This window comes from Zootoca vivipara, chromosome 5, assembly GCF_965207765.1.
Source record: "Zootoca vivipara chromosome 5, rZooViv2.hap1.1, whole genome shotgun sequence".
In the NCBI taxonomy this organism is placed as follows: Eukaryota; Metazoa; Chordata; class Lepidosauria; order Squamata; family Lacertidae; genus Zootoca; species Zootoca vivipara.
Genome location: NC_142588.1, coordinates 2,128,661 through 2,140,950, shown reverse-complemented (window position 1 = coordinate 2,140,950; position 12,290 = coordinate 2,128,661). Strand labels below are relative to the sequence as shown.

The following is a 12,290-nucleotide window of genomic DNA, read 5'->3' as shown; positions in this document are numbered from 1 at the left end:
AGTGTTCATAAAAGAAGAAGAGGGGGGAGGGAGGAGATGGGCCCCAAGAATACGTCATACCTGTAAGCACACAGTATTACTCCTTTCATAAGAGCCCCTTGATGAAATGTGTAGGATTTGACTGCACCCTGTGAAGAGCTGCTTTTCCCAACAAGCTTTTCCCAGGGTGTTGAAAAGCTATCATTCATAAAAAATTATTGAGGGGGAAGGAGGTAGCAAAGGGGAGTTCAGAAGGCCACTAGCTCCAGTCGAAACTACAGAATAAGGTTCTCTGTAGAGCGAGCACCTGTTTTGCAGCCTCCACAAAAGCTGAACTAGAAAGCCTAAGATGCCAAACAGGGGGCGGCGGAAGAGAGAAAATATCTAAATGAGAGCTTGTTCTTGTGTCAAAATACGAGTTTTAACCCATGGACGGCTGCATGAAGTCTACTCTAGACTGAAAGGATGCAACACACATTTGCAATAAATATGTATCAGGCAGAGACCCACACAAAAGTTAGGTGGAATCTAGCCTAGGGCAAGCTTTGTCAGATCCTTGTGATACCAATGGGAAGTTAAGTATTTGCTTAATGAGACCTAAGAATGCTTAGCTTTAGGAGGTTTGTGTCTGTTAGTACTAACAATGTTTATTAATTAATTCAGTGGAAGGATCGGGTTTCTTGTGGTGGTGAGGGGGTAACCTCAGGTTAGGCTGATACGCTAATTGTTGTTGTTGTTTAGTCGTTTAGTCGTGTCCGACTCTTCGTGACCCCATGGACCATAGCACGCCAGGCACTCCTGTCTTGCACTGCCTCCCGCAGTTTGGTCAAACTCATGTTCGTAGCTTTGAGAACACTGTCCAGCCATCTTGTCCTCTGTCGTCCCCTTCTCCTAGTGCCCTCAATCTTTCCCAACATCAGGGTCTTTTCCAAGGATTCTTCTCTTCTCATGAGGTGGCCAAAGTATTGGAGCCTCAGCTTCACGATCTGTCCTTCCAGGGAGCACTCAGGGCTGATTTCCTTAAGAATGGATAGGTTTGATCTTCTTGCAGTCCATGGGACTCTCAAGAGTCTCCTCCAGCACCATAATTCAAAAGCATCAATTCTTCGGCGATCAGCCTTCTTTATGGTCCAGCTCTCACTTCCATACATCACTACTGGGAAAACCATAGCTTTAACTATACGGACCTTTGTCGGCAAGGTGATGTCTCTGCTTTTTAAGATGCTGTCTAGGTTTGTCATTGCTTTTCTCCCAAGAAGCAGGCGTCTTTTAATTTCGTGACTGCTGTCACCATCTGCAGTAATCAAGGAGCCCAAGAAAGTAAAATCTCTCACTGCCTCCATTTCTTCCCCTTCTATTTGCCAGGAGGTGATGGGACCAGTGGCCATGATCTTGGTTTTTTTGATGTTATGCTTCAGACCATATTTTGCGCTCTCCTCTTTCACCCTCATTAAAAGGTTCTTTAATTCCTCCTCGCTTTCTGCCATCAAGGTTGTGTCATCTGCATATCTGAGGTTGTTGATATTTCTTCCGGCAATCTTAATTCCAGCTTGGGATTCATCTAGTCCAGCCTTTCGCATGATGAATTCTGCATATAAGTTAAATAAGCAGGGAGACAATATACAACCTTCTCGTACTCCTTTCCCAATTTTGAACCAATCAGTTGTTCCATATCCAGTTCTAACTGTAGCTTCTTGTCCCACATAGAGATTTCTCAGGAGACAGATGAGGTGATCAGGCACTCCCATTTCTTTAAGAACTTGCCATAGTTTGCTGTGGTCGACACAGTCAAAGGCTTTTGCATAGTCAATGAAGCAGAAGTAGACGTTTTTCTGGAACTCTCTAGCTTTCTCCATAATCCAGCGCATGTTTGCTATTTGGTCTCTGGTTCCTCTGCCCTTTCGAAATCCAGCTTGCACTTTTGGGAGTTCTCGGTCCACATACTGCCTAAGCCTGCCTTGTAGAATTTTGAGCATAACCTTGCTAGCGTGTGAAATGAGTATAATTGTGCGGTAGTTGGAGCATTCTTTGGCACTGCCCTTCTTTGGAATTGGGATGTAGACTGATCTTCTCCAATCCTCTGGCCATTGCTGAGTTTTCCAAACTTGCTGGCATATTGGGTGTAGCACCTTAACAGCATCATCTTTTAAAATTTTAAATAGTTCAGCTGGAATATCATCACTTCCACTGGCCTTGTTATTAGCAGTGCTTTCTAAGGCCCATTTGACTTCACTCTCCAAGATGTCTGGCTCAAGGTCAGCAACCACACTACCTGGGGTGTACGAGACCTCCATATCTTTCTGGTATAATTCCTCTGTGTATTCTTGCCACCTCTTCTTGATGTCTTCTGCTTCTACGCTAATTACTATTCCTTAAAAGGAAGTTTTGCCACAGTTGTCCAACTCCAGTTTGGCATGACTCATTTATGAACTTAGTGTTCATAATAATGGAAGTAGCTTTGCTGTCCATTATCTGCTGCAGAGCAGAAAACATCTCCGACATTCAGAAACCACAAAATATCAGGAAATGTATTAGAATATTTGGCAGTAGAGTTTCATGTTGGTCCAACATGGAATTAAGGGTCAATGGTGCTATTCAGCTAATTTTGCTCAGAATCAACCCACTGAAATTAATAAACACAACTAAGTTGGATCCATTCATTTCACTAGGTTATTCTACCCTGAGTAAAACTTAAACTTCCCCACCCACAGGGTTGTATTCAACATTTGCAGGACTTGCCCCCTCTCCCCTACCTGTGTGCCCCCAGGCTCTCTGAATATGCTCTGAAGTGTTGGGAACCCCCAGAACAAATGGGGGGTAGGTTTCATGGAGAGAACAAATGTGTTTACTTTTTAAATCCAAAATTATCTAGATTTCATGGTTAAATAACTCTATGCATGTTTGTAGTTTAAGAGCACTGAATATCTTTTGTTGTTTGTGGGGAAACATGGAGAGAACTGGTCTGTAATATATTTGGCAATAAAATAAAAAGGTAAAAAGAACTGGCCCTATGCCATCAGGCAAATTTATATATGTTTCCATAGACTCTCAAGTATCAAGATGACATATTATTGATGATTGCACCACCACCCAACCTTCTCCTAGGACTCGGATACAACATTTGATTCCGTTTGTTTTGTAACGAATTTAAAATGTTAAAATACCCAGTTATCAAAATAAACTATTTGGTTTGTTGCGTTATGCTTTGAAACGAATTAGCATTAGACTGTTCGCATGATGATGCATTGATATGCATTTTTGCTGTTGCGTTGAAAAGCCCCTTTGGGCTCACAATTGAAACTGAGATAATCAATACACAGTGTCATCTATGTGCATAGTGCTGTAGAGTACAAGAGCTCAGCAGCTCGAACGTGCAGCTCGAAATTCGCGGAGGAGAAACAGAGGAAGGAGAGAAAGGAAGTAAGCATGGGGGAAATATGTGTTTGTTTTCATTTCCTCTTTTAATAACCGTTTGCCTGATATTGCATGTAGGTAAACTTGAAAATGTTGTTTTACCTTGTTTTGATAAGAGTTCCTAAAGCTCAGTGGAAAGGTTCAATACTGTACAAATGTTGGACTCTCAGTATAAAGAAGAACCGTGATTATCATGTCGGCATTCTAAAGTGAGTTTGACTCTTTAAAAGTTCGTACCTTGGGAGGGAAAGGCCAACAGTTCTTTTTAGTTTTAAATTTAATGTGGGGAAAAGAGGAAATTAGCCTTCCATTAAAGTATACACAATTTTAATTAAAGCCACAGCCACCTAAAGAAAGCTTTCGTAAATTGAATGTCTGATAGAAATTTCTACAGGTAATGCCAATAAAGTACTGACCCAAAACAGATATGCAATACCATTGTGTCATAATGTGAAGAAACTGCAAAAAAGCAAACAAAAAAACTCCATTGTTTTTCCCAAAGATTTTCTAATATTTTAAGCCTTTCAAAATACTCTTCAGAGAAGCATTTTATCAGAACCTTGGACAGCACTGCAGAATCTGTTCATCTTATTTTGCCCCAAGATGTTTTGCATTTATTGTGCTTCTTCCATTTTGATCCAAATATTGAATTTCATGTAAGTTGCATTTATATTGTAGAACCTACCATGCCAGAATGACCAAATTAGAATCATTCTGGAGCATTTTAAGGAATATTTAACATATTTCAAAACAAAACAAAACCAGTTTTCAGTCAGCTTCAGACTGATTTTGCTTTTAAAGAATAATTGTTAGAGAAGGGAAATAATTTAGAAATATTTCTTTATAATGGCATTTTTAAAAAGCCCACAGCAAGTCAACAGTTACCAAAAAGCACGGTGTACAATTCAATTGAATAATGGATTCATACCTTTCTATTTGATTTTTGTAAAAGACAGCACACACTTTCTGCTAGGATTCAGTTTCCCATTATCATGAAAACCCAAATCCTCACTTGCTTTGAAAGAAAAGAGGGAGAAAACTGATCTCTTTTGTTTACAAGCTCTTGAAAGCAATAAGATTGCCACAAGCCTTGATCTGACTACTCTCTTTCCTTTCAATCTTGTGAAGGCATTTTCCTATCATTAGTTGATGCCCTATATTAATCCTCAAGCATGCAAAGCGCACACACCCCTCAGAAAACACAACACCACTGAAGGAGGAGACAGGGAAGCTGTTGTGCTCAAAAGAATTAATCCATCCTGGAAAATCAAGAACTGAGCAACCTTAATACAGTAATCAGCATGTTTCCACTGTAGAAGTCTTGCATTTTCTACTTAGAACTAAAATTTTACCCATTACATATTTCCAACAAACAAACAAACAAAGGAGAAAATGCTTCTCTATCCATTTGTTCTTCCTAGCCTCTTATTTGTCGACTAGATAATCCTCAGGGTTCCTTCCAACTACAATTCTATGCTTCCTGATTCTATGGGCATGTGGACACCCCACAAATTGCCACTGACACAAAGGAGGAAAAGCAGAAGCCCATTTTTTATCTGGGTATACTTGTTGCACACAATTTTTACTGTCATTCTGAATTGCATTTTTCTTCCAGCAACCATTTTCCAGAAACATGTTTTCAATATTAACTATCAGTTGTAAATATCTACAGTGCAACACTTTGCATGTCTACTCAGAAGTAAGTCTCAACACAATTATAGCCTCAGGTACACATAAGATTACAATGCTGAAGTTTCAAAATTCCAGTCTGTAATACTGTCTTTTTTCATATTCTCCACTAAAACTAAAATAAAGATTGAAAGGGGTGAAAAGAAACATTAAAGAATAAAGCTATGACTAATTTTATTTTACCAGAGCACGAGTTCTTATGCATAATTTGAGATTTTATTCTCTTACAACTGTACTTTTATTTCCCATGACAACCACAACAAAAGTATACAGTTTACTTACAAAGATGCCCCATGAAATGGAAGTAGTTTATACAAAAGTAGTCCAGTTTCTCATTGGAATTATGTTTTTTTGTTTAAGCACAATTGAAATGCTAAATGCATGGCAGATTTCTTTTACCCATCATGCTCACATTACTTGAAAGAAGTGCCTGTCAACATATTTGTGCCTAGTTAGGTGTTACTGCCACCATGAAGTTGTGCTGCTGATCATGGGGGGGGGGGGGATCACCACTGGGATTGTGTGGTTCAACTTACAGGGCATATGAAAGCATCCCTGGTCTTCTTATGGGAATATTTCATCCATGCCAAATACTTATTTGAACTTCCTTCTGTTCTCTCTCGTGTTCCATTAAAAAAAGGAATATATTGCTTGTGTATTCATTAAATCACATTCCTTCTCTGCTTTATTGGGGGTGGGTATGTGTGAGAGAGAAGATGGTCAGTGTTAATAGCATGTGTTTGATTATTCCAATTTAAGGCAAACCACGTTATTATGTGAGGGAAGCTGCAGTAGCCTATCTTAAAATAATACACATTTTTGGAACACATGCCCAAAGTTTGGTAACTGAAGGAAGCGTATTAAAAATATTAAGAATTAATTTGTTCTGGTTTTTGTTTTTACCTGAGAAAATGAATTTGGGGCACAGGGAATTAATTGACCTCTGTCTCTCTCCCAACCACCCACCCCATTCATGCCACATTCCACAGTGGCAGAGTTCAACAACAATAAAGAATGGTATCCAAAATCGAATGGCGGAGCTTTCCATTCTTCAGCCTCTCTTGAATTAATTAACTGGAAATGAGTTTTGTCAATGTTTAGGGAAGGCACTGGGTGAAAAGAAATTGCTAGAATTAATCACAGTGAGAAACTACCTCTCAAGTCTTCCAGAGTTTAGAAAAAGCTCATGAGAAGCAAAATAATAATAAAAGGGTAAGTGGGCTGACTTACCAAGGGAACAAATAAAATTCAAACAAACATCCAGTTCTCTAGAAACACAGACAAGTCCTGCAACACTTAAACCTAACACCCTGCTGCTCCAGCAGCCTCTGCATTTTAAAATTCACTTGGCAAATGGTGAATTACAGAAGAACTCTGATGTGTAAGTAGTGTATCAGCGGTTGTTGTTGTTTTTTTGCAATGATAAATTGATGTTTGTAATAAATAAAAAGAGCAACAAACAATTCTAATGGTTGCAATGTATTAGGGCATATTTCAGTAATTCCTCAGAAGATGGCTTGTGGTGTTCACCTTAAGTGAGGACAGAAAATTCATGAGTGACTAAGAATCTGATATGTTGTGTTTACACAAGGGGGTGGAAAGCATTATTGCAGGCAGACATATTCATCTCCCACCTTTTAATACACTTGGAAGTAAGCTTCCTTTTTGCAGCTGTAGATGAAAATACTAATACTAATAATACGAATACGAATACTGTTTATACCCCGTCCATCTGGCTGGATTTCACCAGCCACTCTAGGTGGTTTCCAGCAAAATATAGGGTGTGTGCGTGTGTGTGTCAAAGTTTAAAAACTTCTTGATACAGGGCTGCCTTCAGATGTCTTCTAGGAGTTGTGTCGTTCTTTATCTCCTCGGCATTTGATGGGAGGGCGTTTCACACCACACTGCTGAGAAGGCCCTCTGCCTGGTTCCTTGTAAACTCACTTCTAACCAGAAGACCCTCAGAAGTGGGCCTCAGTGTCTGTTGTTGGAGGTGGAGACGCTCTTCAGGGACACTGGGCTGAGACTGTTTAGGGATTTATAGGTCAGCATAATCCTGATGCGGGTGGCGCTGTGGGTTAAACCACAGAGCCTAGGGCTTGCCAATCAGAAAGTTGGCGGTTCGAATCCCCGCAACAGGGTGAGCTCGTTGATTGGTCCCAGCTCCTGCCAACCTAGCAGTTCAAAAGCACCTCAAAGTGCAAGTAGATAAATAGGTACTGCTACAGCGGGAAGGTAAACGCCGTTTCCGTGTTGCTCTGGTTCGCCAGAAGTGGCTTAGTCATGCTGGCCACATGACCTGGAAGCTCATATGCCAGCTCCCTCGGCCAATAGAGCAAGATGAGCGCCACAACCCCAGAGTCGGTCACGACTGGACCTAATGGTCAGGGGTCCCTTTACCTTTACCTTCACTTTGAATTGTGCTCGGAAACATACTGGGAGCTAGTGAAGATCCTTTAGGACTGGTGTTATATGGTCTTGGTGGCAACTCCCTGTCACCAGTCTAGCTGCCACATTCTGGATTAATGGCAGTTTCTGGGTCACCATCAAAGGTAGCCCCACGTAGAGCACAATGCAGTAGTCCAAGTGGGAGATAACCAGAGCATGTACCACTCTGGTGAGACAGTCTGCAAGCCGGTAGGGTCTTGGCCAGATGGAGCTGGTAGACAGCTGCCCTCGACACATATTGACCTCCATGGACAGCTGTGAGCAGGGAGTCCCCCATACCACCCGCACCCTGTCCCCCAAGAAAGTACTTCTGTCATGTCTGGATGCAACCTCAATCTGTTAGCCACCATCCATCCTCCAACCGCCTCCAGACATCTAGCAGCTGTTAATTAGTTTGGTAGATACATTATATTTTAAATTAATGGAACAAAAGAGTGAAAAAATTATCAGCCGGGTATCCATAATTTGGAATTTGCCGTTTATTTGGTACTAATTAACCTTTGATTTTGGTAAGAAATAATGCCAACAATCTGGTTGAGAGTCTATTTTATACTACATTGGTATCGTATCCGCAGCAAAACATATGAGAACCATTCACACTGCAGTTGCTTATAGATGTGGTGTCTTTCCACTGGATCTCAAAATCAACTTCTGATCTTGTTTCTCAACTTTCAATCCCATTTTCTCAAGGACAGAATTGTCAGCCAATCCCTGCTGCTCCATCCGTGCAATGAGTTCTTGGTTTCTTTCATTCTGTTCTGTGAGGTTGCGGATTGTGTATACTGCCCACTGGCTTACAACTGTTGAAAAGAGTTAAGGAATTTATCCCATGTCCACTTCCAGTTAATGTATATATTATGGGGCACATGTTACAAATACTTGTATTTCAATAAATTAAATAGTCTGATTAAATCCATATTGTCATTTACATAAGTCACTTTAACCACCCAAAAGTCTGTCTTAAGGGAATGTCAGTTCACAGACAGCAGGAAAAACAGGCCATGGTCCTCTACTCAGCTACATGAGTGCCACTCCTATGAAGGACAAAGTAGAAGCTCTCATGACTATGTACATAATTATAGTTAAAAACAAATGTGTGACCAAAATATTCATCAGGAACCTAGTATGGAAGCAGGTTTTAATGCAGGAAATTAGGTGTAAGAAAAATGCATCCAGACCAAAATCTCCCCTCCCCCTCTTACATTTTTCATAGCATAAACATAAACATAGCCTGTTGGGTCAGGCCAAAGGCCCAACTAGTCCAGAACTATGTTCCCAGTGGTAAATAAGATGACAATGGGAAGCCTGCAAGTGTATTTTCCATATTTTAATACGTTTTATCATGTATACTTATAGCATTATTGGTTGTACTTTGTTTATAATATTTAGTGATATCTTGACATGTGTTGTTTCTGAAAAATAAAAATAATATATTACCTTTTTAAAGTCACCAAACTATAAATACTGGTTTTGAAAAGACACTTAGGGCTAGGATAGCCTGCAATGATCCATTCCTCTTTCATGGTGGTCTCCCTTCAAGCAAAGTTTCAGGCAAATGTTAGATCCATGTTTAATAATTTCCATCACCATCAATAAACTACATCCTGAGCATTCCATTAAAACTATTTGCTGAAATGCTGCAAGCAAGGTGTTATGTCACAAAATGTAATTGCTCTCAAAAACACCTACAGAGGAGACAAGGAATTCCAACTCTCCATGCAAGATCTAAATGCCTGCAGGGCACCAATTATTTGCTACGTGTAGCTTCACATACAAGAGAAAGCTGTGCATAATTTACTCATATCCTTCATCGTTTCTTGCTAAGTTCCACATGGCCATTCACCTGCAGGGCATAAGCAGAGCTGTCTGGAGTCTGGGTGTGGCAAGAATACCAGTCAAAAGAGTGAAGACTAGAAAAGTATGGAGAAGTATTGGTCAAGATGGATCATTGCTGTGTATCCCATGTAAATTTAATAAACAAGAAAAGCCTAGTTTGAAGTTGGATCTTTGAGTATACTAGACTACTTATTTTTACCGTGAATTCACTTTAACAACCTCAGACCAAAGCATGAAACACAACTGTTTATGACCAGAGATTTGTCCCAATTAACGAAATGAGGAAAGATAAGTAGATGGATATAATGCAGAGGAGGGAAACAAAGACAGCAAAGAGATTTAGCATGCAGTCTGGCAGTGGAAAGTAACATGGTGCTAGTTTACCCAAGTCAATGCTATTTTGACAATATGTTAATTCAAGAACCAATTTGAAGCAGAGCTCCACCAATTTTATTCACTACCAGCAGAGAACATGAAGATCTTTTCAGCGAGCTGTACCATATTGTCAACTTGGCAGAAAAGGATAGTGATCAATGGGATCTCCAAGTGTCACAGATTCTAATTATGGTCACATGACACTCAGCCACACATTATTAACATTTGATTGACTTGAGTATAGCTTTCTGGAAGAAAGGATGCCAGGAAGTTGTTTCTTTAAAAGTTGGTGGCAATGTACAATTGTCTGCTTTTAATATGAAGAATTAGACCATTGAGGATATTTGCCAGGTTAGGGTTTATTGCACCCACAATATAAACATGAGTACCAAATAATACAGTTTTAAATATAAGAGAGTGGTCCAGACTTGCAGCAGCAGGACTTAACAGAGCGATGGAGCCACTGTCCCATCTACAGCCCCACCCCACATATTGGCTGGGGTGGAAGGGTAGGTGCCATGAAGGAGGGGTGGATCAGACTTGTTGCCATCACAATGGCAGCAGATCCCTAACCAGCCCAGTTCTGTCCCGGCCTGAAACACCAGCAGAAATACCACCGGCAGTATGGGAGACACATGGAGGCACTTCTTGATGGCCATGCCTATGTCATGCAACCCCGCTCCAGTCCAGTGCATTGGGGCCCTGAACAGGGGCTCTCCGTAACTAGAAACAAAGGGTTGGAGAAAGCAGGTTATCAATATATAAACATCAATAGGGATTCTCATTGTTTTAACAGAGCCTTTTCAAGTTTATTGTATTCTGAATGTGCGTACGCCAATAAACTTTTAATTTTTTTAAAAAAAGACCACCATGTAAAGAAGATCAGCTTCATGAACTGGCCCACTAATTAAGAGTGTCTTCAAATATTTGCAAGGGCAAATTACATTACAATTAAAGTATACTGCTGTAGAGTGTGATTGAACAATACAAGTGCTATAAACAAAATAAATCCATGATATAAATTATAAAGTGTCACATGGTTTCTGTGTTTGTCAGATCCCCCTTTTCCTACTACCAGTATATTGCCTGCTTGGGGGGCAGGGGTGGTTTGTGTGCTGTAGCTTGCTCTCAGCTTTCTCTTTTCCTAGTGCACTCTTGCAATTGAGAGTCATGAATATGTATGATTGCTCTTAACATGCTGAGTGAGCCCGAGACTTCTGGATGCCTAGATACAGACCTATACAGACTTAAGTGTCACAAGAGATTAAAGTGAGTCCCCAATTAATATTCACATTAGAAAATTGAACATATTCTGAAGTCCATAATCCGACCAACACTTTCAGCACTTTATTGTATAATCAGCCTTAGAAAGAGAGTGCTTCTAAAGTTTCCATAGTTACTACAAATAGGAGCATGAGCCCATTTGTTGCCAAACCTCACAAAACAAAACAAAACACAGCAATCACAGTAAACCCAGTTTTCCAGGTTTGCTGTACATTTCTAGAAAACCAAACAAATGCATAGCACTGCAGTATGCAGAATCTTGTTAATCATATGACAAGGTATGTCATCTTCTATGAAAGGTATGGATCTTCTATGAAAAAATATAGGAAAGTCCCCCCCCCCCAAAAATTAGTTCAATACTGTGTCTTCAATTACAATTTTACATATTTTACAGTAAAATCCTATGAGTATTTACTTGAGGCCAAGTCTCACTGATTTCAATTAGATTTTCTCTCAGATTTTGCACAACCTTTCCATTGCATTCCCAATCTCAGCCTATAAAGCACTAAATACCACCACTTTCTTAAACACTCAGTTAAAAAAAAGAGCTTGTGTGTGTGTGCGCGCGCACGCGGGCGGGCGGGCATTTTTTCCAAAAGAACTGCAGCTTATCAGGCAAACATGCAGCTTCCCCCACGCAGATTGAGACCTTGTGCTAGTTTCCCACTGAAAATGTTGTTCTCTTCAATTTTAACACAACAAGATAAAGCACAAATAGCAGTCAGGGAGGGGGTTGGTGGAAAAATTAATCAATGCCCCCACATGGCCACCCTTTCAAATAAGAGCTGGTATTAACCATACCTTTAATTTAAAAAGTGTGAATAGTGTGAGATACAGTTTGGCTACAGTACAAAAGTGTAGACTAGCAGAGGGTGGTTAACTGCCGGGTTTTCCCCTTGAAATGCTCGCCAAATCATTTTTCTCACAGCTAGACTCCAAGGACTGCTTGCTTTTTCCTGCTCCAGCGTATAGGACAGGCATCCCCAAACTGCGGCCCTCCAGATGTTTTGGCCTACAACTCCCATGATCCCTAGCTAAGAGGACCAGTGATCAGGGATGATGGGAATTGTAGTCTAAAACATCTGGAGGGCCAAAGTTTGGGGATGCCTGGTGTAGGACCTCAACCAATGGAGTTATAAGAAAGGAGATTTCAACGAAAAACCAGGAAGAACCTTCTGACAGTAATAGCTGCTTGATAGTAGAACAGACAATGCTACCATTCAGTGGATTTCTAACTGGCTGACTGACCGAACCCACAAACCTCC

At 40.4% G+C, this 12,290-nt stretch overlaps 1 protein-coding gene across 2 annotated transcripts in view; it reads right to left on the bottom strand.

Annotated features, from left to right (window-relative positions):
* Positions 1 to 7,991: 7,991 nt before the first annotated feature.
* The window catches only part of ATXN10 (ataxin 10), a 74,802-nt gene continuing 70,503 nt past the window's right edge, over positions 7,992 to 12,290 (bottom strand). For both annotated transcript variants that reach the window (XM_035137735.3, XM_088669962.1), the window contains one exon: positions 7,992 to 8,330. In XM_035137735.3, the coding sequence (XP_034993626.2) occupies positions 8,140 to 8,330 (191 nt within the window). In that variant the 3' untranslated portion in view covers positions 7,992 to 8,139. The remainder of the gene's footprint in view (positions 8,331 to 12,290) is intronic.